General features: G+C 39.7%; 1 protein-coding gene across 2 annotated transcripts in view; it reads right to left on the reverse strand.

The window, feature by feature from the left end:
* Nucleotides 1-835: 835 nt before the first annotated feature.
* The window catches only part of LOC141907352 (uncharacterized), a 57,329-nt gene continuing 34,528 nt past the window's right edge, over nucleotides 836-23,636 (reverse strand). For both annotated transcript variants that reach the window (XM_074796966.1, XM_074796967.1), the window contains exon 3: nucleotides 836-2,218. In XM_074796966.1, the coding sequence (XP_074653067.1) occupies nucleotides 1,863-2,218 (356 nt within the window). In that variant the 3' untranslated portion in view covers nucleotides 836-1,862. The remainder of the gene's footprint in view (nucleotides 2,219-23,636) is intronic.

Consider the following 23,636-nt stretch of genomic DNA (forward strand, 5'->3'; position numbering starts at 1 on the left):
CGGATGTCGCATGGCTATTCGACAGCAGGCAACCGGAAACGTATAATAACACATTGGACGGACGATTATTGACGTTTGAAGTTTTTTTTCTTATCGTATACAAGAATAGAATAGACGTTGCTGTAAATGTGTACGTAATTTGTGTTTCTAATCAATTCGTATGCTCGTCAAATACGTTCTGCTCTTGCCCATAGAAATTAGTGATTCGAATCCCTGCCGAAATATTTGCTTACGTTGAACAGCGAATGATAAGTAGAAAGATTGTTTGTGTAATTAAAAGAAAGTATCTTTTTAGAAAGTTTAATCTTGTTTTAAATAATAAATTAGGTGATTCGATTCTCGTATAGGCAGAGGTTAGGTCAATTCGGAATGACCTTAAAGAGTTTCGATCAAGATAGCTTTCACGCCACAATGGACTGAAAAAAAAATCACAAGTTTTTGACAGCTCATATTTTCGTGGATATTCCCGCTCGGCCGAATCGTCCCTGGGCTTCGTTGTTGTTTTAATTAACCGATCACGCCGACAATGAGCAATGGCTCCCGGCAGAGTTCTCGTATTCGCTCACGGGGGAATGCTGCCGAGTCACGATATGTAAATATCATTCCGAAATATTAATTCGTTTCAACAAATCCAAATGACCAAAAAATTACGAGGCAACTTCTATTCAACTTGCGTAGGGGTTTTGTCGTTGACACGTTTCCAATCAGAATCTGAAAAAAATACGACACGACTTTTCTTCGGTAATCCACGTCAAATGATCGTGTTATTTTTTGACGATGAATCTGCGAACGCGGACAAAAATCCAACACTTAAAACGTATTCAAAGGCACTAGATATTTTCAAAACAAAATATATATAATATATATAATTCATTTATTATTTCATTTTAAAACAGAAATGCGAGGAGACGACATCACGGCTACACCATCAGACCCCATATTTTCTTTTCATAATCTGAGCACGTATCAAAGGCGACCAGATTTTCAGTCGAATTCTCGCGTCGTTTTCAAGCTAATAATTTGCCTCTATTTTGATTTCATTTCTTAGACAAAAAGATGAACCAGAATAACCAACTGAACATGTGTGATAGGTTGATCAAACGGAAATTCTAATGAAAATGCATTCACCGGTGCTCAAGAATAGTCTAATAAAGTAAGAATCACAACCATGTCCGGTAATAACCGATAACAAATTTTTGCTTTGGTGCGTGTACGGGCGTCCGCGTGACGTCACATATCTTCGTGGAGTCCTATGGTGTAGTTCATTCATTTCGGTGTTTTATTTTTTCTTTCACCCGAAGATCGCTCGCCTACCATATATAGAATTTGTATTTCGATTGAAAGTTCATATTTTCGGCCGAAAAGCTTCTTGAATCAAGTATACAATATGAAAATATGTACTTTTAGGAAGTACCGACAGAATCATTTAAGAATCTACGTAGTTCAGACATGTATCATGTACGCGTCGAAAATGCTATGAAGTCCGAATGAAAATGATTTTGAACTGTAAGAGTTCTTTGAGTGTTTGATATGTAATTTTACCGAACCGATTAAAGCAAACGAGATTGATGGCTATTTTTAGGCTGGGCTCACTGTCTTATATAGAACTGTACAAGGAATGCTCATTTACCAATTAGCAGCAGTCTAATCAGATCACGAGCTCATTTACATATTAAACTCCGCCCTATAAGAGCTCGACACGAATCGGAACTCGGTTGCCGACGAACATTTCCCAATCAAATAGGAGCTTATCACCAAACTTCACCGGATGCTCGACGTCTGCCCATTTCAAAGCGTCGGAGAAAAGCTTCTACCGGACTGATCGCAATTCAAAGGCAAGAGCACCGATTGTGGATTCCATTTTACATGTCGTAAACTTCTTCGCGACCGAATCTGAACGGTACGTGGGCCTTCTCTCGTTTGGTATCCCGTACAAATCGCTTTCCGTATCGGAGCAGCGATCGCTTGTCTTCTGCTTCGGCGGCCTGGTCGTCTTCGTCTCGCTTTCCGTATCTGAACAACTGACGTTTGCCGAATCGCATGATAGATCCTCGTTTGCCGTATCGGAACATGTTTCCTCGTTTGCCGAATCTCATGATGCTTCCACGGCCGTATCTCAACAGGGCGCCTCGTTTGTCGTCGCTCAGGTCGTATAGGTCGGCCGAGTCTTCCGCGCTGTTACCATTAGGCTCCTCACCGAGGTATTTCTGTAAGCTTTCTGCAAAGATAAGAACAAACAATTTCCTTTCAGATTATTGGATTGCCATTTACTTTTCCGCATAGTTCATTCGGATACAGCAAATTTTTAAATGACTCCAATCAAAGGAAGTTCAAGATTTGCTTTAAATTGCCTCCGATTGACTCGATTCTGAACGTCTCAATTGAAAAAAGAACCCAAGTGGCTCGGACGCGGTGCTTAATTGTACCGGAACAATTTTCTGGATATTCTTTCTACCCAAACGGTTTGGACGCAGTGCTAAATTGTACCGGAACGATTTTCAGGTTATTCCTTCTTTTCCGAGATGCTTTCAAAACCACTATTATAATAGAGTATGTACAACGGCAAAAATGGATGCGCCCTATAGCGTATAAACAACGGCGGAAACTATTTTTAATTTCAGTCGCATGAAATGGAACTAATTGCGAAGTGGCTATCGCTATGCCGGATACGAGGTGAAATTCGACGATAAAACCTATCGTTGATGCGAATTTGAGTTTCAATTTCCGCGATTTACCGTACAGTAAGCACCGTCAAATAGGCTCACTATCAATTTGCGCAGATCACGTTGAAATCGCGTTTCATTAAACTGTTGAAATTGAATTATACGCAGGGTCTCGTGCATTGCGATGAATGCCTAACCGAGCCCTGGTAGTATGTAACCTTTCCGTTGACACACCCGATAATTCGATAATTCATTCGCTTGTGAAGCCGCGATATACTTCGTTAAAATGGAAATTGTCATCATCTTTTAAAACGCGTATAAATCGAAAAACTGTTAAATCGTGTACCCGACTCACGAAGAGATTTCGCCTTGATGGTTGGGCTTAGGGGAGGCGTGAATGTCATCGTCGCGACTTCATTTACATAATTGATATCGCGCACCTGTTGCGCCCGCGTTTAATCCGCTGGTACTTCCGGTAAATCATGCGCAGCACTCGTTAATTACTTCCGGTTAATACATCAACAATTCTTTGAAACCGGCACCGAGATAACGTGATAGAAATTTGACGTACTAGGGATCAGTTCCAGAAACTAACGTGACAAGCGTAAACTCAATCTGACTCGCCGCCACACCCTGTAGCGCATCTACCCAATTCTAACTACAGCCGCGATCACACGACCATTTTGACCCGGGTCGAATTTGGCGAATTTGACCCGGGCCAAATTTTAGCACGGGTCAAATAATTGCGACGTGTGAATTGCAACTGGTCCCGGAAGTGACTCGCTTCGTTTTGTCTAGAATCGAATTGGTGAAATGTTTTCTCTAATAAGGCACGGGCCAAGTTTGGCTCAGGCGTGCCAATCTGACCCGGGCCAAATCGTCTCAATCGATTCAACTTCCATTTTGAAATCTGCACCCGACTTCATAGTCGCATATCGGGTGTAAATCAAATCAAATGAAAGTCAGTCTTGATTCTGCTGCGTAATCGGCACGTACAACGCGCTATACGGCGAAACGAAACGGTTTCGTATCTGTTGACATATCCTGACTTTCGTGAATAGAAGTTATTTCCGCGATAACAATATCTTTAGGTATCTAAAATAGATCAAGACCTATGTCTATTCAGTATGCGTGATATTATTATTCCATGCCGCTTCATTTCCTACGGAAGGGCAACGTGTAAGCATGTATGAAATGAGAAATGCCCAGATCGTGTGCAAGGCCATCAGCTTATAGTCGATTTGAAAAATTCGACGAATCATTGGAAATGTACTTAATATATAATTCCTTTTAACAACCACGGACGAATTCACCTTTCCCGGGTTTCAGAATAAGCAACTGGACTACTTGATCAATAACTTACTACCTATACTATCTAATATCTAATACTTCCGACTAATTGTTAGGCTTAAAATGATACCCTGTTTCTCGGATTCGGCCGGGTCATTAATCACAATGAAATTCATCATCAGTTCATTTCTGTAGCTGCCGGGTCTTTTATAGTAAGCTTGATCATGATCTTTTAAAAGTAATGTACCGAGTAGAACGTCGACTTTAAAGCTCGGCAGAAATAAGAAACAATGTAACAATCTTTTTAGTCTTAATGAACGTATTTATATCAGTGTGTATTCATATCAGTGTGTATCAAATCAAAGTGTTGATTTTCTCGAAAACTGAACTGCGTGCAAAATGAACTCATCTCCACCCTAAATAGAAAACAGTCATCTACTCCACCCACCTCCGCATCTCGATGACATTTGACTAATCAGTAAACTAGTTTCCGACCATAATTTCAAATTTCACAAATGTCTTTAATGATACGTTTTGTGTTTCTTGTTCCCGAGAGTTGGCAGTGCGACGTACTTGATTCGATCTAACAGTACATGTCACGGAATAGGTAAGCAAGCTATTGTCTGGGATTCGGATCAACCGAGGTAACTAACCGCTAGAGCATTAGGTCGAGTGTTTTCTGTCGTTGTCTTTATTGATCCGTGTGTCATTTGAAAAACAAAAACGAAAAAACAAATTTCTCTTTCTTTGGTAAAATGCTCCGCGAATAGCCTTCGATATATACTGATTATCCGTTTCCTCGTGGAGAACAATTCATCTTTTTTTCTGGAAGCTAGCCACGACATTTTTTTCAGAAATCGCGCTGGCCGCAATCATTGTCGTCAACACTCGGTAAAGCATCTAGACAAAACGGAAAAATCCCGAAAGTCGGAAATCTCAACACACCGAAGAAACGATGTAGTGCGGTCTGATGCATGACTCGAACCCGATGGCATCGCTACACCCAGCCAAGTCATGAACCCAGCCACTCCGGGTGAGCAGGTACATGCGCGGGTTTGCGGCAAGAAAACCGGCGGCACCAGTCAGATTGCCCGTTGTATAATCGCTGAGGCAGTTTCACGGATAAACAATTAATGGAAAAACCCGGGCTAAAATAAAACGGGATATCATCTAAGCTGCGCATGCAGCTGCGCACTCTGGCTAATAATAGTGGCGAGTCACGATGCGATCGCGTTCGAATCCCTGCCGGGGGACGATGGGTTTGAATGAGAATGACATTTTGATAATGTGAAAGATCCCTCGACACTTCGGTTTTCCTGAATCCCGACTCCTACACGCGTTTGAAGTAACTATACGACACTATCCTGGAGAAAAAAGCTTATGAATCACAAAATCGTCCTACTCACGCCGGATTATATACGGGCTATTAATAAAGATTACCGGCGTCTGGTGGGAGGTAGCGGAGAGTTGATATCTATCTATAGAGCACAAGTATTCGAAAGCTCCTACCGGTTATAAAACAACGTTGTCCCATCGAGGCGATGAGAGATCGGATGAATAAATACATTCTGTAAACTGAAAAAGCTTAGAAACCTTAATTAGACTAAATACTTTGAGGATAAATTCATAAAAACGCCCTTTCATGTATAAATACGGCGACTGGTGTTGCCCTCGACGTTTTACTCTATATATATATATATATATATATATATAGACTGGCTTTTACGACCAGGGGGGCCCGTTTGACTAGGAGAAAAAACTCTATTATATATATATATATATATATATATAATAGAGTTTTTTCTCCTAGTCAAACGGGCCCCCCTGGTCGTAAAAGCCAGTCAATGAACATCATTCAACATTCTGTTCTTCTGACAGACTTGTTTTGGCTGACGAGGGATTAATAAAGATCACTAAACCCCCGTGGGATTTCGACGACTTTCTTCGACAAAAAGAAAAAAAAACGACGGAAAATTCGGGAAACGACTTTTGATTTAATTTAAGAGTATATCACCGCTACACATTACAAAATCCACTTCGGGTCACAGTCAGCTTGAAATACTTAAATTAGCTCCAAGGGAGGGACAAACGACTACGAACGATGCAGTAGGCTATGTGTGACCCTGGTCAAGGCAGATTAGAATTGATTTTCATTAATATTTCAATGAAAATCAAGCTCACCTTTTAACATGGATAAATGACACAGAAAGAAGTCTTTTTACTTTATCTATGAATTATTTCAATCTAATTTGTTTTCATAAAAATTTCATGACGACGAAGCAGTAATCTTAGCGACTTATAATTAATTCATATATGACTAGATATTCGATCTTTTGAGCACGTATATTAAAAATCAACTAGCAACGAAAGCACATAAAGATTTATTTCTGTCAAAAGGCTGTCGGCATCTTAAATCGTCGGTGTGATGCGTAATTTACACTGTTTCATAACGTAAACAATTACATTCGGTAATAGGTGTTATTTGTGGAAACGAGGAGCGTAGTATTTAGCGCCTAATATATAACACGTTCAAACTACTTGTAGTAGGTATATAAATGTATATATATGCGTCCTATATCTTCGGGTTGGACCTCTGTAATTCTGATAACAAGCTGTCGACATCTTTAATCACCAGTATACATGTATAATTTAAACCGTCTCATTTACGTCAACAATTACATTCGATAATCAGCAGTATCTGCGTAATTTGAGGAACCGATAAGGTGATACTTAGTGCCTAACATTTCATGTGATAAATATGTAATATATGTCATCTGTGACACCGGTGCTGAGCGCTCGTGTTACATAATATTTTGGTTGGTTTTGGTTGCCTTAATTGATATGGGCTCTAAACAATTTCAGAGTCCGGTTTTACGAAAGAAACCATGTGGGGAGATGGATAGATTGAGAGATGGAATGACGAAGAAAGAGAGAGAGAGAGAGAGAGAGAGAGAGAGAGGGAGGGAGGGAGGGAGGGAGGGAGGGAGGGAGGGAGGGAGGGAGGGAGGGAGGGAGGGAGGGAGGGAGGGAGGGAGGGAGGGAGGGAGGGAGGGAGGGAGAGAGAGAGAGAGAGAGAGAGAGAGAGAGAGAGAGAGAGAGAGAGAGAGAGAGAGAGAGAGAGAGAGAGAGAGAGAGGGGAGGGGCCCGCCTACTATCTACCCACCTACGCGCCGTGTAACACGCAAACATTCATTAACGAATAGCTCATTTGAACCCCCAAGTTGAAATATTGTTAATCCACAATAGTAAAAATGGTTCTTTTTAAGAGTCATTGAAATATACGTCTCGTCTCGAGGCAATTGATAATGACTTTTAGTGGATTCCCCACGCAGACGAGACGTATTTCCTGTCATTCTTTGATATTTGTCATCGACGGAAATTATTTCAAATCGACCTGTTTTATCGCGGGAGAGTGCGAAATCTTGTTCTCGTTTAAAACGATTTCATACTGGTCTCGACGCGATCAAAGGGAGGAATTTACTCGCGGAAAAAGTCGATATTCCCGGAAACTCGGCGAAAAACATAGATGACTCCGACTCAGAAATTGATTCGTGTCACTTCTCAATATATGTACTTTCTTTTCCATAGCTTTTAGTTGTACAACGGTAGATTTGAGTGACACGGATCGCGTGGGCAGCTGGTATTTTGAAAAGTATCAATTCTTTTATTTACGGTTATGAAATCGTATTCTTAACTTCGTATTTTGAGAGGGCATGATCTTTTGAGATTCCCACACACGTACGGCGATTATTCGGGGTAGAAATGAACTCCTATATAAATTATCTGATATATCTTATTTGATCTAGAACAAAGGTCTTCGTGCGACGTTTTACCAATCCTACTATCATTTGTGATGATAATGACGACGACGATGAACGCGATTTATGCAGAAATCCCCCGCTAAAAGGTTTTCAAAGTAATTCATATGTGTTCCGACCAAATGAATATGTTTATCTTTAAAACGTTTTTCCCTAATCGAGCAACGAAGTTTTCCATCCCAAAATGACATACATTTCCTACGGCTGTTTCTTATATAGTATTTCTTTTTTCGTATATCGCCTCTTTGATATGTTCTATTCGTAAATCAGGCTTCATTCGAATTCGCCGGGATCAATCAAATAATCAACAAGACATCGTTTTTATAGCGCGATCGGCGTTTAAGAAAGTTATTCTTAATATACGTGACACACGTATTCTATCCTATAATAGCTAATCTCTTATTGAGAGTATGGATGGAGATGAAAAGAAATGGAACCGTCTCTATTTCCCTTTCTCTTTACGTTTGAACCCGCGGGAATTTTCCGTCGGTAGCGACGTATCGAATGGTATCAAAGATAAACACGGTCGCACCTACGTAAGGCGATGAGGCCTCAACGCACTGGAAATTACAAGTCGGTCTCTCATTTCACCTGAGAGCCTTCGCTTCAAAAGCGGCTAAAAATTCTGAGCTAGCTATACGGCGTACACGATACCTTCCAACGCAATGTGACGAGGGAATATATCGAAGTGAAAATCTTACAGCGAAAACGACCCCCGCTTTCTACCGATCGTTTATCGAGACATCAAAGCTCGTATAGCGAGGTACATGAAACCGTTTCAGCTAATTGGTGACGATTTTATTCGTGAAGATTTCCAACCGTTTTACACATCTCTTTCGCAGTCTATTTCGCTCCCGTTTTCAGGGACGAGCGGTATACGGTTAATGTCGTTATCGCGGACTCGGAAGTTACTGTCTCATCGACATCAAAGTTTTCTGAATATTTTATGTCGAAAATCAGATAGCTGGTGTGCCACGCGCGCCGCCGTTTTCTACAGGTTTCGGCCCTGTATTTCAGGAAAGATTCAATCGCTGACGGTTCTAATTACTGCAGTGATCCCGAACCCGAGCGATATCACTCGAAACCTCCATAACATCGGAAATACGTAAAGATGATTTATAATTATTTGAATAGAATTACGTAGATTCATCTATTCAGTGGAAGTTGACTTATTAGAATCACGTATTAACTCTCCTCTCAGGACCGCAGTACCGAGCACGTACCCCGAATTTTGGGGAGGGAAGATGCCTGAAAAATGGCATTTCTATTGGATATAACAATTATATTTGCAAAATGGGCACCTTCCCAAAATTCCTAGGGTGCAACTAGGTCCCTCCTGTCGCTCTTTCAGCTGGTGCCGCCTCCTGGGCGCGGATGAGCGATTGTCCCACACGCTCGGGAGGATCTGTCTGCCACCATCACGACTCAACGATGAATTTCTTTAATATATGATCAATCGATAAAACGAAAACAAAAACAAATCAACTCCCCGTCAAACCCTGGATGATATCAAAGTTTTCACTTCTAACGCGCATGCACTCATCCAGACTAGTGTTTATCGTGGTGATGCTGTCAAATGGTCGTCCGTCGGATCACGTGACCGAGCAAAGAGAGACGATCTGTGTAATTTCTGTCATTCGGTTACTACTGCGGTGACGTCATCGAACAAGCGTATGATTACTGGTAAATAGCCATCCGGTAGACGTCGCGTGAATATATATTGCCGAGTAGTAAATTACGGTAATAAATACATCAGGCGGATGCAGGAATGCGTTACGACCACGCCATAACGTCGACGCTAACCACCAATCGGGAATATGATTTACGCTTCGTAACTATGTGTCATTGTTGCGCGTAGATTTAATGACAATTGATGGCACTCGAGCGACGCAACAGTAAACATCGGCGACAAGTTCAAAAACGGCCTCGTAAAAGCCAATTCAAACAAAGAATAAATCAGTCATTCGGCTAGATAAACGACAATACTACCCTCAAATCTACGCTACTATTATCAGCTGCAAATAAAATATTGTTTGTGTCTTGCGCCCAGATGTGATTTAGGAGCCTATTTCTTCGCTCGAACTAAATCCCAACACACATCGAATTGAACGCCATCGAACGCCGAGTTCAGATAGCAAGTTTCGTCCAAACAACGACGAACTTTTGGAATTATTTATGCATCGAAATATGAATAAGCCGCGATCACACGAGCGTTTATGGCCGATGTCTGTTTGGCCAAACTAAAACCAGTCCCGAGCCAAATCTTAGCACAAATCATATTGCGCGTGAATTGTAACTGGTTCCGGAAGTGACGCACTTCGCGTTGTTTAAGCATTGTTTCGAATCGGGCCTGATCCGTTTCAATTTGGCCGGGGCCAAATCGTCTCCGTATTATTGCCGCTATATTTGTGTATCTTCAGAGTACGAGAGCCATGTTTCATACCTGGGCTTGAAGTATGAATACACGTAGACATACGAAGATAATATATTCATGTCATTTGACTGGAAGTGATGGTATATATTGTTTGATGATGATGACGAAAAAAGAAGAATATAGATATTTATATATACAATACAAGGTTATGTTTATATTCATATTAGATATATGTACATGGTTGTATAGTGTATTAGAACGCACGACTGAGTAACTTAAAACGCTTGTCCTATATGCCGACTTATCAACCACTGCGTCGGCGTGCATTTTTTAACGTTCACTTAGCACCGAGGTTATTTCACATGGTACCCACGTACAGCAGACACGACAATGGACAGACGAGAGATTTTTCCATATCGACGGTTCCTGACATTTCCCCCGTGGCGAAATTTTTATCCACGGTATAGAAAGAAAAAAAAAACTAGCGTGTGCAATACAAGCAGCGGGCAACGTAATTTCCTTGAGAAAATGTCGCGGGAAACAAATTGAATCTACGCGCAGACGTTTGTGATCCTTTTCTACAGGATATGTTGACCGTATCGCTGACTGATAAAAAATAAATATCAGAAGTCAGAAGCGACAGCTAACTTTCGGTTTTCTGCGTATACAAAAGCGATGCTTGACTTTTGTTGTAATACGAACAACTTCAGAAATGTGGGACGAAATTGTAAAACGATATACGGCGGTACACCCTGGGAAAGGGAAACGCCGTTATTAGATATGTTAGGTGGATTTTAGTCGAACGTCTAGACGATTCGTAAGCCGATACCGGGGCTATATTGACATGGGACGATTAGATTCTTTTCTGTTGTCGACGTATGACAATTATATAAATATGAATTGCGAAGACGAAATTGCGAGCGATGTACCATTTGGTTATTTTGTTGGCCGGCTGTTGGCGACAGATAATCAAAATGAATTGATAGGCATTTGATGAAACTTTTGCATATTGCTATACAGAGAAGTTTCGTTTCTCTGTAAGCGCGTGGCGGTTCGATATGAATGTAATCGCGTAGACTATTGTTAATCAAAGGGAACAGAGCAGAATTGACCATGGGTCATCATCGTTGCATATTGCATTTTGAAGTCGACAAGCTGACAGCGTCGACATATAGAAAAAAGTCTTTAAGATGAGAACGTTGAAAGGATCTCGCTTGTTTTCCGTGCCAACAACAACGCGAGTGTCACTAACATAAATGGCTTCGATCCGAAGTGTTTGATATTGGTAAGATAATAATATTTTCGTCGACGTCGGCGCGTATATAAGGTCAAACATCTTTTCGTGTTCATCAAGCGACGGATGTTCGTTCGCGTCGGTGGATCAGACGAGAGTGCAGATAAAAAGAGAAAAAATTACCGACGATCACACGTTCCGAGATAAGTAATGGGTAAATACATAATGCACCTTTCGTATTCACTCTTCTCCGGATTTGGAACATTGATCCTTCCGTATTCACGAGCGATTGTTAGTTTGTCATCGAAAGTCAGTTCGCACAAATTAATCCCCCGATTCAGAAAGATCTCGATGACACGAAAGTGCATTGTATTTTATTTTAGTCCAATTCGAAATGTCGAATAACTTTCGACTTTCGACTTAATGCTTTTACTTCAAACTCGAAGCAGGTTTTTGACGCCGTAAAAACCGTTACAATGATGTTTATATACACATGCGTCATTTAAGTGGTTATGTGCGTGTCGATGTGCACTACGTCATCAGTATTTGGCGTTTAAAAATTACAATTACAATAATGAATTTGTCGTTTATTTTGTTGTTGAAAATATTTCGCAACTCTTATCTTATCTCTGATAAATTTTGATAATTATACCAATATCCCAGACTGGCTAGACTGGTAACCGGTCGACTCAATTCACTTATCGATATTCATTTTCAACCAAAAATAAGTTCATTGTTCGTTAATAATGCATAATTCAACTGTAAAATGGTTTATTACGCAATATGTGTTATTTTTTTTCTTCAAGGTGTCATAAAACTTTACAGTTAGGTTTCTTAATCACGTGTAGGCGGTATATAGATTCGGTAATATTATTCAAGCATTTCAAAGTCATCCCTTGTACAAATTAAGGCGGATTGAATCAAGCACCAATCAAAAGAATCACGAAGGAATAGAATCATCAATAGTTTCTATCTATCAAAACATTACGGTGTTGATTTGTTGGTATTCCGTCAACTTTCACGAATGACATCACGGCAAATTATCAACGCTATGTATAAACTGCCTTAGACATGAGCAAAATGTATAGGGGCACTTAAACGAATTGCAATAACTTGAAAATCATTATCAGTATGTGTTTAGGGTGTGAAATCAGCTGCTCGCTTTTTCTGATATCATCTCTATATAAGGCCATTACATCAACAACCAGACTTTTTATCACTGATCATGCGCACGCGTCGGAGCTGATTTCGTCGTGGTAATTTCAACACGGTCGTTCGGTCGGTTACCGAGCGTTTAGTGCATGAAAGCGATACGTCAAAATAACTCGACGAAAACAAAGAAACTTAAACTCGTCATTAGAAAACGATCGATCATTGAGGCGAAAATCGATAGCGATTCTTCTCGAATGTCTTCATACTTTCCCTTGCGTTTCCAGCGCAACTTCAAACTAAAACCATACGCGGATTGCTCGTTGCAATATTAAGGATCTTGGATTCATGATCTAGGATCTTCAACAATTATATTTCTATATTCAAATTTTTGTTTTTTTAAATATTTGATTATTATTCAGTAATTCTTGAATAACACATTTCATGGTTGTAGGTGAATATCTTCTAGATGAAAATCCCATTTCATGTCAAGTACAAAGATTATTCAGATGTGACGGGGTCAACGATTCTATTTCTAAGTATAGCAACTTGTTGTTTTGTGTAGAATTGTATTTGTCAGGCGTGTTTGTAAAGTAATTACATGTAGTTGTATGCCTTCACTGTGTTTGTTTATGACATTGTCTACGCACCGCCTGTCACCTATGGTTTCGACGTCGTAACAACCGTTACAATAATGTTTAGATACATTGATACCTAGTGTGCGTTATTTAGGGGGTTCTATGTGAATCGATGTGCACTACGTCATCAGTATTGGCGTCTCAAAATGACAATCACAATTGTTAATTTTGACGTGTATTTTGTAATAAAATATATTACATAACTCTTATTTCATGTTTTGATAATTTTCAATAATCATCTTTGAGAGACTGTGCACTACGTCATCAATATATCGGAGCTAGACTGGTTGCCGGTCAATTCAATTCAATTATCGATATAATCAAATCCAAAATAACTTTATTGATCCTTAAAATTATACTATAATTCATATCGTATCATTCGTTGTCGACAATATTAAGCGATATGTGTTATTTTTCAAGGCGTCAATAAACTTTCAAGTTAGTTTTATGTTACTATGCATGCGCGAAGATTATATAAGGCACAGAAGAGATTTAAATCACTTAGATAGAGACACTAACAGAGGTATTTGTTTCGGTTGACACCCGGCCAAGCATTTGAATAAAGATATTTTTTGTCGAGCGAGTAAAAAAAATTCTAGTTATTTTATGTAAGTTCAAATTTCTATCTTCGATAGGATATTCAATATTCTTAATGCGCTATAGATTGATCCATTTCAATGCGCGGGGTATAATTTGATTAAACGAAAACTGAACTCGACGTATATCGATCGTCGTTTCATCGCGTGTTTTGGAAACGCGCGTGTTTTAGTACGTGGTTAATCGAGCGAGCTGATTTGTCTGAATCTGTTGGATATTCGGCGATTGCCGGAAACATTAAGAACCGGAAACATGTTATTTTCACGGCCAGTTAGACACCCCGGCTCCGTTTATGCTTTAAAATTTCGTTTTTAATGAGTAATTTCATTTATCGCGGACATATTTCAATATTCAATCAGATGCAAATGGGAAATCGAGAATTGAAACGCAGTATGTACATATCGTGCGTTGAAGATGGTAATTCGCACGCAACACTGTTTCTGTTGGCTCCCTCACTTAGCCATAAATGTCGAGTCGTATTTTTAAGACGCAACGAAAATAATGGGTTTTTTATTTTACCAAATGGGAAATCAATAAACCGTTAAGGTAAGTGACCTAAATGGCTTAGTTCTATGGCAAATCTTACGACTCAAGTCTTAAGACTACTTTTGGACTTAAGTCAAGACTATGCAACTGGGTCCTATAGCTGGTTCTTTAGTCATGGCTTACACTAAAGAAATGTATAAGTCGAGACCGACTTAGTTCTATAGCAAATCTAACAACTTCTAGTATTCTTTAGACTCAAAACCTCTTTTCGACTTAGGTCTCGACTATGGAACCGGCCCCCGTGCTCGGCATTTTATAGTTACTCACAGAAGCTCGTTTTCTATAACAACTTGTTGTTGAATAGTATTTAAACCCGACTTTTAACCAGAATATGCTAAACAAATCCCAGCCCGACATTTCACCGTTTAGGTAATTCAAATCGTTTCCCCTCGCTAGAAAAAAAACCGTACGCAAATGAGAGCATCCGCACGGTTCTGCTGCTTCGCTTCGTCACGGAAATATACGACAAAACGATACTTCATCGACTGGGCTGGCTAATGTACGGATCGATTCGTTTCTCATTGCATTTAAGCATTCTTGACGTGTGCTATTAAGATATCAAGATAACAAATAAGCCGAAAGACATTTTTCTCAAATATTCGACAGACAACACTTCATTTTCGACGTTTTCATTTGATTAGCGTAATTTCGGTTCCATTATTGCTCTCATTATTCAAGGCGTATTTATAATGCGCGTCGAGAAACTCGGAGCTTTTATCGCGAATTGCACTGACGACGACGGAGTTTTCCGAGTGATTTTTTTTCAATCCATTTTCAAGCATTTCACCAGAGTCCTAAATCGAGGAAAAAACCTAACATAGATTCTCATGATACGAGGTTTCGAGTTCGTTGGTTAATAATTTTACAGATTTATCGTGACAATTAATTCAAGTCAGATGTTTAAAGGGATAATCAAAATCGAAGTATCAATTACTATACTGTATATCTGTTATATTTATGATGTTATCATAGCCTACTATCTTTATTCAATCAGATTTTAGAATAATGAAAATTGAGAATGATATCGTTGTACTTGTTGATGGTTGATGATAACGCCATCGCGTTCAAGTTTGCTTGCGGGAATATACCCTACCAATGTATCGAATGTATCAAATGTCTTGAAACTCCAACGAAATAAATTAGGCTTTTGTATCAAAGGGTTTCTGCTCGAAATGTTGGGCTCGTGCTTTAAACGTTATTGGACTTTCAAGGTTAAATATGCGAATGTTTTTTCTTTGTGAAATATATTTTAACGAAACAAACGTCTTTTCGGCTGCTTGTCTGTTCTTCGTTAGATTTCCGATGTTGCGGGCTACGGATCTACGGATCTAACGAGTTCTTAAATGGAATTATACACGTATGTATGATGTAGCAGATCAGAACACTGGAAACAAAAGATGGCAGATGGCATCACTGATTGTATAAACATACGAAAGAATAACGGAATGAATAACCTTTATAGTTGCAGCTTTTATATCGGTTAAAAACAAATCATCAAGATTTCAATTTTTATGAAAATAGCTCCGCTCTCTATACCTGGTATATATGTAAACTTCATTGTTTAAAAGTTCTAAAGACATCACAAGCAAATTCATCTTATATGAGTCTTGTTGATATTTGGTAAGAACATGACAGACGGAATGTCTAAACTTGCAACTCCTGTCAATCTCCGGAATATAATAGAAGCGACCACAGGTTTCAGCCAGAACTCATAAAATATTCAAAATGCCTTGCAGGTATCATATCCTACTTCTTTTTTGTCGTCGAACATTTTTTTGTGATCGTCTCGCGCTCGAGCATAAAAGTTTCATTTCCCTTGCATTTCGGCGCCACCTGCGCGGACCACGAATCGGACCAACGCTTCCGGTTTCGCGTCTGGTCTAATTTCAGCATGGATTCTGGGATTTTGAACTCGAATGCGATTATTTAGCACAGGAACTATCATGCTTTTTTTCTAGTTCATGCAATTCGATTTTTAGTGACCGTTGGAATTTGACGAATGTCAGATGATCCGCAGAATAGATCTTTGTTTGTAATTAGAAAATTCTTCCGGGCCAACAATTTCAGACTGACGAATCTTTCGAAAACGTTTACGCTCAACGGGTATGGAGTAATATGTCTAGCCATTTGACATTGAATAGTTTTCCTCGGAAAAATTAACGAATATAGATATATTCTACTACCAAAGGGATGCTTTGAAGTGAATACGCTAATGAATAAGTTAGTTTTAGCGGCTGTACTCTCTTTGTTGCAGGGGAATGGATGTTTACATTAGTTTTTCCATCGTTCAATCAACGCTTTCGCTGTTCAGTCTTTGCCGGATCGAATCTGCGCTTATGAAGTTAACGTTAGTGGTGACAAGAACTAATATAATCCGTCTGCAGTTAATAACTCGGACAACCGCCGCGAAAAAACAATGATCGCCTTCCCGCTTACGAGTTCGTTTAAGCGAAAACGGGCCATTACTCATACTTCAGTAACTAAACCTCAACTAAACGCTGGCGTTATTAACGAAAATATCACCGAGCCCAGTGAAACCGGGCCCAGTTGACCTAGTTAAATCAGTCGACCGATTCGTCGAACAACGATAAATGAAACTGGCTCGGTTCATCAGTAAACTCAATTTCCATTTGTGATAAGGTGTCGGCTGTAGCCGGCGGGCTCAGTGGGCTTAGTAAATCGGGTTTATTGAAAATGTAGTTTTCCGTGTACGGATATAACCAGAAGGTACCGCAGTTCGTTTTCATCAACAGATTCTTTTACCGTCGACTTCTTTTTACCTTCGCCACCATTTTGTTGAGCCGTGCTTTGAAATGAAGTATATGCATAGAGGAAGCAGGAGCGGATCAAGAAATTTGAGCAGAGGGGGTCAAGCGCAGCGTTTTCCCAGATTTCAATGAGAAATGCATTCATAAAAATCTGTACATTTACAGTAATTTCTGACAAACGCCGAAACAGAAATCGATAAAGATTTGAATTGTGGTAAGTTTCATCATTAATATGATTGATATCGCTATCAGAACAATTCCGAACACGGAACATTTCGAGACCCCCTGAAATCCCCCGTTCGATCCGCCCCCGAGAAGCCACATTCTCTGGAATATTCTCTCAACTATAGCGGGTATATGATGTCGAATTATTTCGGATAAAGTTTCAACGATCGCCGTTTGTTTTATTTTCACGACGCCACTCGTCGACGCGAACACCTTTCCGTTCTTATAATGTACTTACTTATATACAAGAAACAATATATAATGGAATTAGTGATGATGGAGAAAGAGGCGGCTTTTCATATTGTGTGTTAATTAACTTAGAAACAAAATACTGGACATGTTATACACACAGCGCCGAACGGATGTACATTTCACGTGACAACGGAATCATTTGCTGTTTAATGAGGCTTGAATCCTGTAATTACGGCACATCAGTTGCAACTAATCAATATCATCAACTTCTTACTCCTACATCATGATATTGTCATTAAAGCATATACATATATATCACTGCGTCTGGTTTAAACCGAAACTCTTTCGGTAGGTTCTTTTAGTAGGAGGACACGAAGTTCATTATAAATCTCATCATTACAATGTTTCAGGAAAGTTTCATTTTCTCTAGAACGTTGGGACGTTTCTGAACCGACTAATGAAAAAAGTAGCACTGTAAAAAATATTTTGATAAGTCGATAAGTTAACAGACGTGCGTTCTGTTGGCGGCGTAAATATTTCAATATAAGTGACCCACGCCATAATGAATAATTTGTCCTTTGAGGATATGGATGATTCGAAAAGAAGTTCTAGAAGATCAGAGAAGAATATTGCTGCTGGAACAGTGTGGCGTATTAGAACCGCGTTGCGTAGTTTCGGTGTTAAACGATACGCGGTAATAATGCCAGGGGCAAAAATGTCGTAGGTAAAAATGCCAGATGGAACATGCAGATAATTCATAGACACATTTTTACCTCTGGTATTTTTACCCATGGTACATTTTCACCTCTGATATTTTATGGCATTATTACCAATGGTATTTTTTTACCTTTGACAATATTTACTGGGTTAATAAACACACGAGGTCCTTAACCAATCATTTACTACCGGGACCTCAACCAATCAAGTACCTCGACTAAAGCTTCTGTTCGAATGTTTCCTTTCATCCATCAAAAACGTTTTAAGAGCTTGAATAAGATTTCCCACTATTATAGCGCTACGGCTTTTTCGATTTGAAACGAAATCCCTATTGAATCTGGAATTATCAATACATCCATCCACACGCAGTTGCATTTTTAACATTTATTCGCCATATTTGTACGCAGATACATTCAAGTGCACGAACAAAAGAAAAATAAAGGCCTTGGACTGAAATACGGCTAGCGTCGTTAGTGATATTTGGCATATTGCGTTATGTGGTGACGGCTGTCTGATATAATGCCACTACATTTTTATGTTGCACTGATAAAACGCCGCAACTCCGGTATCCGTTGACGAATCGCCGAGATCGTGAGCTATGTTTTACTTTTTTGTTGCCAGGTTTTTGTAGTACAAACAATATCATTGCGAGCTACATTCGTTGGTAGCATGGCACGATTTACCGTCGGACCCCCGGGTGCGCGGAGCTACCTATTTCGAACCTAATTCCGCGTTGTGATGTATAATCTCGGCGGTATAACGCGATACTCATAATACGATATCGAAATAATGGAAAATTTTTAAAATAACGCGTTAAAACTTGAAATTTCACGTCAGGCAAAAATACAATGCCGGGAATCTCCGGTGTAGGGAAGACACTAGCCAAATGTTTCATGTCAAAGACGCGCAACATGCAGCAAAATCAACGACCACTATAGTCACAAAAAGCAAAATGAATCTAGGATATATATGCTGGCAAAATGATTGTAAAATATGCATATCAATGTGCCCAGGACGTCCTATAATCGATTTCCTATATCCAACGTAAATGCGGTATTCTGATTACCTTTTTGTCAAAAACAAATAATGTTCAATTCTTGGAAGGAAGATCAGTTTTAATCGTCCTTTACTGATTCACAGGGAAACGCTTCCCCACGCACGCGCTGTGCTTTACTACGGCATCGACTGTTTGGTTGTTGGTAACTGTGGAATTAGAATAATGATGATTTAAGTAAAACCAAGGTATTTTATCGCCCGTTATCTTGCTCAATAAAACTCGAATACGCTGAGTCAGTCGGAGAGGGAACTAAATCATATCAATTTTATATCCTATTCTATATCGTATCCTGGTCACTGTGTGCAAAGCGGTAAAACACTTTTGAAATTTGCCTGCGAGGGATTTCGTTCCAAGTAAAGCATTTGAATATAATCAAAGGTACAATCCCCGTTGAGAGAAATGTTTGATTTCGCCGCGTGTTTCATGATTGATTCTGAATGGCTGGTCTGTCGAATGTTCAGATTGAAGAAGTATTTGATATTTCTAGTTGGTAAGAAGAATTTATAGCAAAAGTAGTAGCTCACAAAGCATACGCAATGGTTCACAAAGCAAATGAACTATAATTGCATTTTTGAGATGATAGACCTTCGAATATTAGACCGCCAATACGTGAGAGCTACCGACCGTTAATGTAAATGCGACTTAACTTTGTAGAAATATTCAAAACCTTCTTTCAACGTTGAAAAAGAGGATATATAAAGCATTTACCGAAAATATGGCCATCAATTTTAGAATAGCCCATACACTCTGACGTGGAGAATAGATAATAAGTTAAAAACCGACGGCATACAAAATATACACTTGACGATGGTCGCCGGAGAGGGTCCACAGTGACTATAGCGGATATAAATCTCAATGTAGAGTTAACAGATAAAAACCCAACAAAGAAACTGATACAATAATGAATTAATGTGATTCGAAACTGTTTCATAATAAACTTTTCCACATATCTGCTGTGGGATCTTATTGGTTAGAGTCGAAAATGTTGTGTCTTTTGACTTCAATTTTTTACAAATAAAATTCGCTTTTAGTCTTCTAAACTTTGTTTATAATGAGTTTTTAACTCATCATTGTCACCAATTGCTTTATCGCGACTCATTGTCTTATTTCATTTTATTCTCATTGTTCAATTTTATTCTGTATTTTCTATTCTGTAAAGCGCCTAATGATGATAACAATAATAATACATGGTCACCGAGGAGTTGAAATGATAAGACGAGCTGCTTCTTATTACCGAGGTATAAGGCATCATAGCAGCCCCGAATTTTTACCGAGAGCTTCTATGTGAGATTTCTGCCGCTATACCTATGCATCATGTGCGATTCGATTAATTTGTCATTGTTCAAAAATAGAGCGAAAAATCCGCGCGCGCTTCGTCGTCGTCTTCGTCGTTGTGTTGTTTGGTTTGCGAGACGCAGACGTGCGACGACGAAGAAACCGACAAAGATTCGCCGCTTACATTGCACGCCGTTTTACACGTTGCACTTGCAATTAAGGCCCCGAAGCCGAGAGCTGTTTATCATCAAAAGGACAGCGATGACAAAACACAAACCAGCATATGAACGTCTTATATCCATTTCGCGGCGGCGACATCGACAAGATTTGCCTTCGACGCCCCCGCTGCTCGAAATATGCAGTACATCGTTTTCCCACACGTACGTAATGGTGGGATATCGATGGATCGGAGGTTTCGGCTCCTCGTTATTTTCTTGTTTAATCTTATATCGATAAAGAACTAGTATTTCGCACCTTATATTACTAATTGAAGCGAATGTGACAATCATATAGGCTCTTGTTTTCTATTATCGTAGTTCTTATTAGGTGTCGCTATTATCACAGGGTTCATACGGGGTTTGGAAAGTTTTCGCAAATGGTCTCAAAATGGTCTTTTTTGTCCAGGCCATGAAAACTATATGGAAATCTTATTTTTTTCTCTCTGGCTATGGGAAATCCGATTATGGTCTCAAAACTAAATTTATTCTATTTAGGCTATGCCTAAATGTCTTACTACACTTGATAACACACTTTATGAAAACGCTTCGTCGATGGTATTGATTATTAACACCTATTTACTTTAACCAGGCCTACATTGCCTGTTCTAGGTTGGCGATATGGAAGGGATATTGGAAATCTATGATTCTGGGTATGGAAAAGTTATGGAAAATGAAATTGGGAACCCACAAGAACCCTCTATTACGGCCATTTTTAAGTTGGACGCATGGCCGTCTGTGCATTCGGTGCCAATGATTGTCGCCGAGATTGCAGGAAGCAACAAGCGAGAGATCATGTCCAGCTAGAGTCACTCAGTTGCTGGAAATCTCAACTGAGTTTCGCCAAGGTTTCTTCGGTACCCATCGCTTCGTTTCCCATCTTATCGTTATGAGGCCCGTGTTTCATCAAATCGACTTGAACTTTAAGACTATGACGTCATCCATCCACAACCTCACACGAGAGAATCCCAACCTATTTCCCGCATTCATGCCAAGAATCTAGCTAATCGCGTCGAATTCTACGAGAAAGATATCAGGATCGCTCTATAATACGATCGCATCGGGTTTCTTGTGCAGAAGAGGCGATTATTTACGTACGCGCGCCTACGATCGGCTTCCGGAGTTCCATCCGGTGCGTCCTAGATTATAAAGGAGAGTTATGTTGGTCGAGTCATAAACCGACGGAAAAAAATTCAAAATTTCCTTTTCTGACGAGTAGAAATTGCGGTACGTGTCGAAATCGCTGAAAACGGCTCGCGTATCATAAATTTTGAATGAAGTCAATTTGTGACCGACATCGTTTGCCGATGCCTCATTAAGAGCCCTGCGACGAATTTTGTTTTTAGAGAAAACGAAACTATGTACTGAACGGAATGGATTCCGTCGTTGTTGCAAACGATCACCAGGCGTCCCGGCCCGATACAGTCAATAATTTATCATTTCTCGAGAAAAATGTATATGAATAATTTGTGGTGTGCACGTCATTCTAACGGGCCAGGAAACAATGAGCCGATATGGTCGCTTGTTTACATTAGCTCATTTCAGATTGATTATAATACTGTTCAACTTTTTACTCCGTACTTTACTTGTGGCAACGTCTAAATTATAATTGTGTAAAATTGATGTTAAACTGGCCCTTGCTGGTGCGGCTGCATCCTCCCTCGGATGGGATTCGAACCTGATGGTATCGCTACACTCAGTCACGGCACGAACCCCTGGCACAGTTGACCGGGGGCGAACTCTTTTATCAGATCGGAGAATCCGTTTGCCTCCAATCGTACTCTTTTATTGGTCACGTGACTTTTTGGAGTCTCCGAAACCTCGTTTCTGTCGAGGTGGTGTGATTCGGATTTTGTGTGGAGCCAACCGGAGATTTCGGACGGAGACTTCGGAGGTCATAAAAGAGTACGCCCCGGGTGAGCAGGTACATGCGCAGCTTTGCCGCACGAAAACTTGCGGCACCAATCAGATTGCTCTTTGTATAATCGCTGCGCGGAAGAACTATAAATGGGAAAACCCGGGCTAAAATAAAACGGGATATCTGATTGGCTAATAATGACATCATCTAAGCTGCGCGTGTAGCTGCGCACTCGGTCCAATGTGGCAGGGTTTCGTACCGTGGCAAGATGCCATCAGGTTCGAATCCCTGCCGTGGGAGGAGGGTGTGGCTGCTGCTGCCGCTGCTGTTAAATCTCCTTAACTTTTCACTTACAACACTTATATTGATATCGTGCACTAAGCTATTGAAACTTTTTTGTCAATGCAAATATTCTTTATTCAATAAAATTATATTTATCTATATATCTTTTCTCCAGTTGAAACCGATATCGTCTATCTGGCTTAAGTCCAACGCACACGTGTCGAGTGCAATAACGACATCTTTTCTATTTTATATTCACTACTTCTTATTGTTATTTTAATCGTTAATTGGATATTCTCAATATCATCATTATCAATATTATTATTATCATTATCATTATTATTATCATTACTATCATTATATTGTCTTTCTCGAGAGGAAGGAATGGTTTCGACTTTACCCCTCTCGGAAAAATTGTCGATTTTATGCGATTTGGCCGTCTTTCAAATTTTTCTTTCGGCACTTCTTGTCATCTAATAAAAATGAACGGGAACCAAACGGCAGAAAACGAATTGGCCCCGATAGAGAAAAAGAAATTTTTGATTTTCCGCCACATTCTTAGCGTCCGCGGGAATCAATTCTGGAAATTTGCGACTTGAAAAAATCCCAAATGGCGACAAATCAAATCATAGAATTGCCGACAATGCTATCGGTTTTTCCGAGTAGACAATTCGGATATGATTATATATATATACATATATATTATATAAGATTTTTTACCCACGTTCTTCGAGTCAC

This window comes from Tubulanus polymorphus, chromosome 6 (genome assembly GCF_964204645.1).
Source record: "Tubulanus polymorphus chromosome 6, tnTubPoly1.2, whole genome shotgun sequence".
In the NCBI taxonomy this organism is placed as follows: domain Eukaryota; kingdom Metazoa; phylum Nemertea; class Palaeonemertea; order Tubulaniformes; family Tubulanidae; genus Tubulanus; species Tubulanus polymorphus.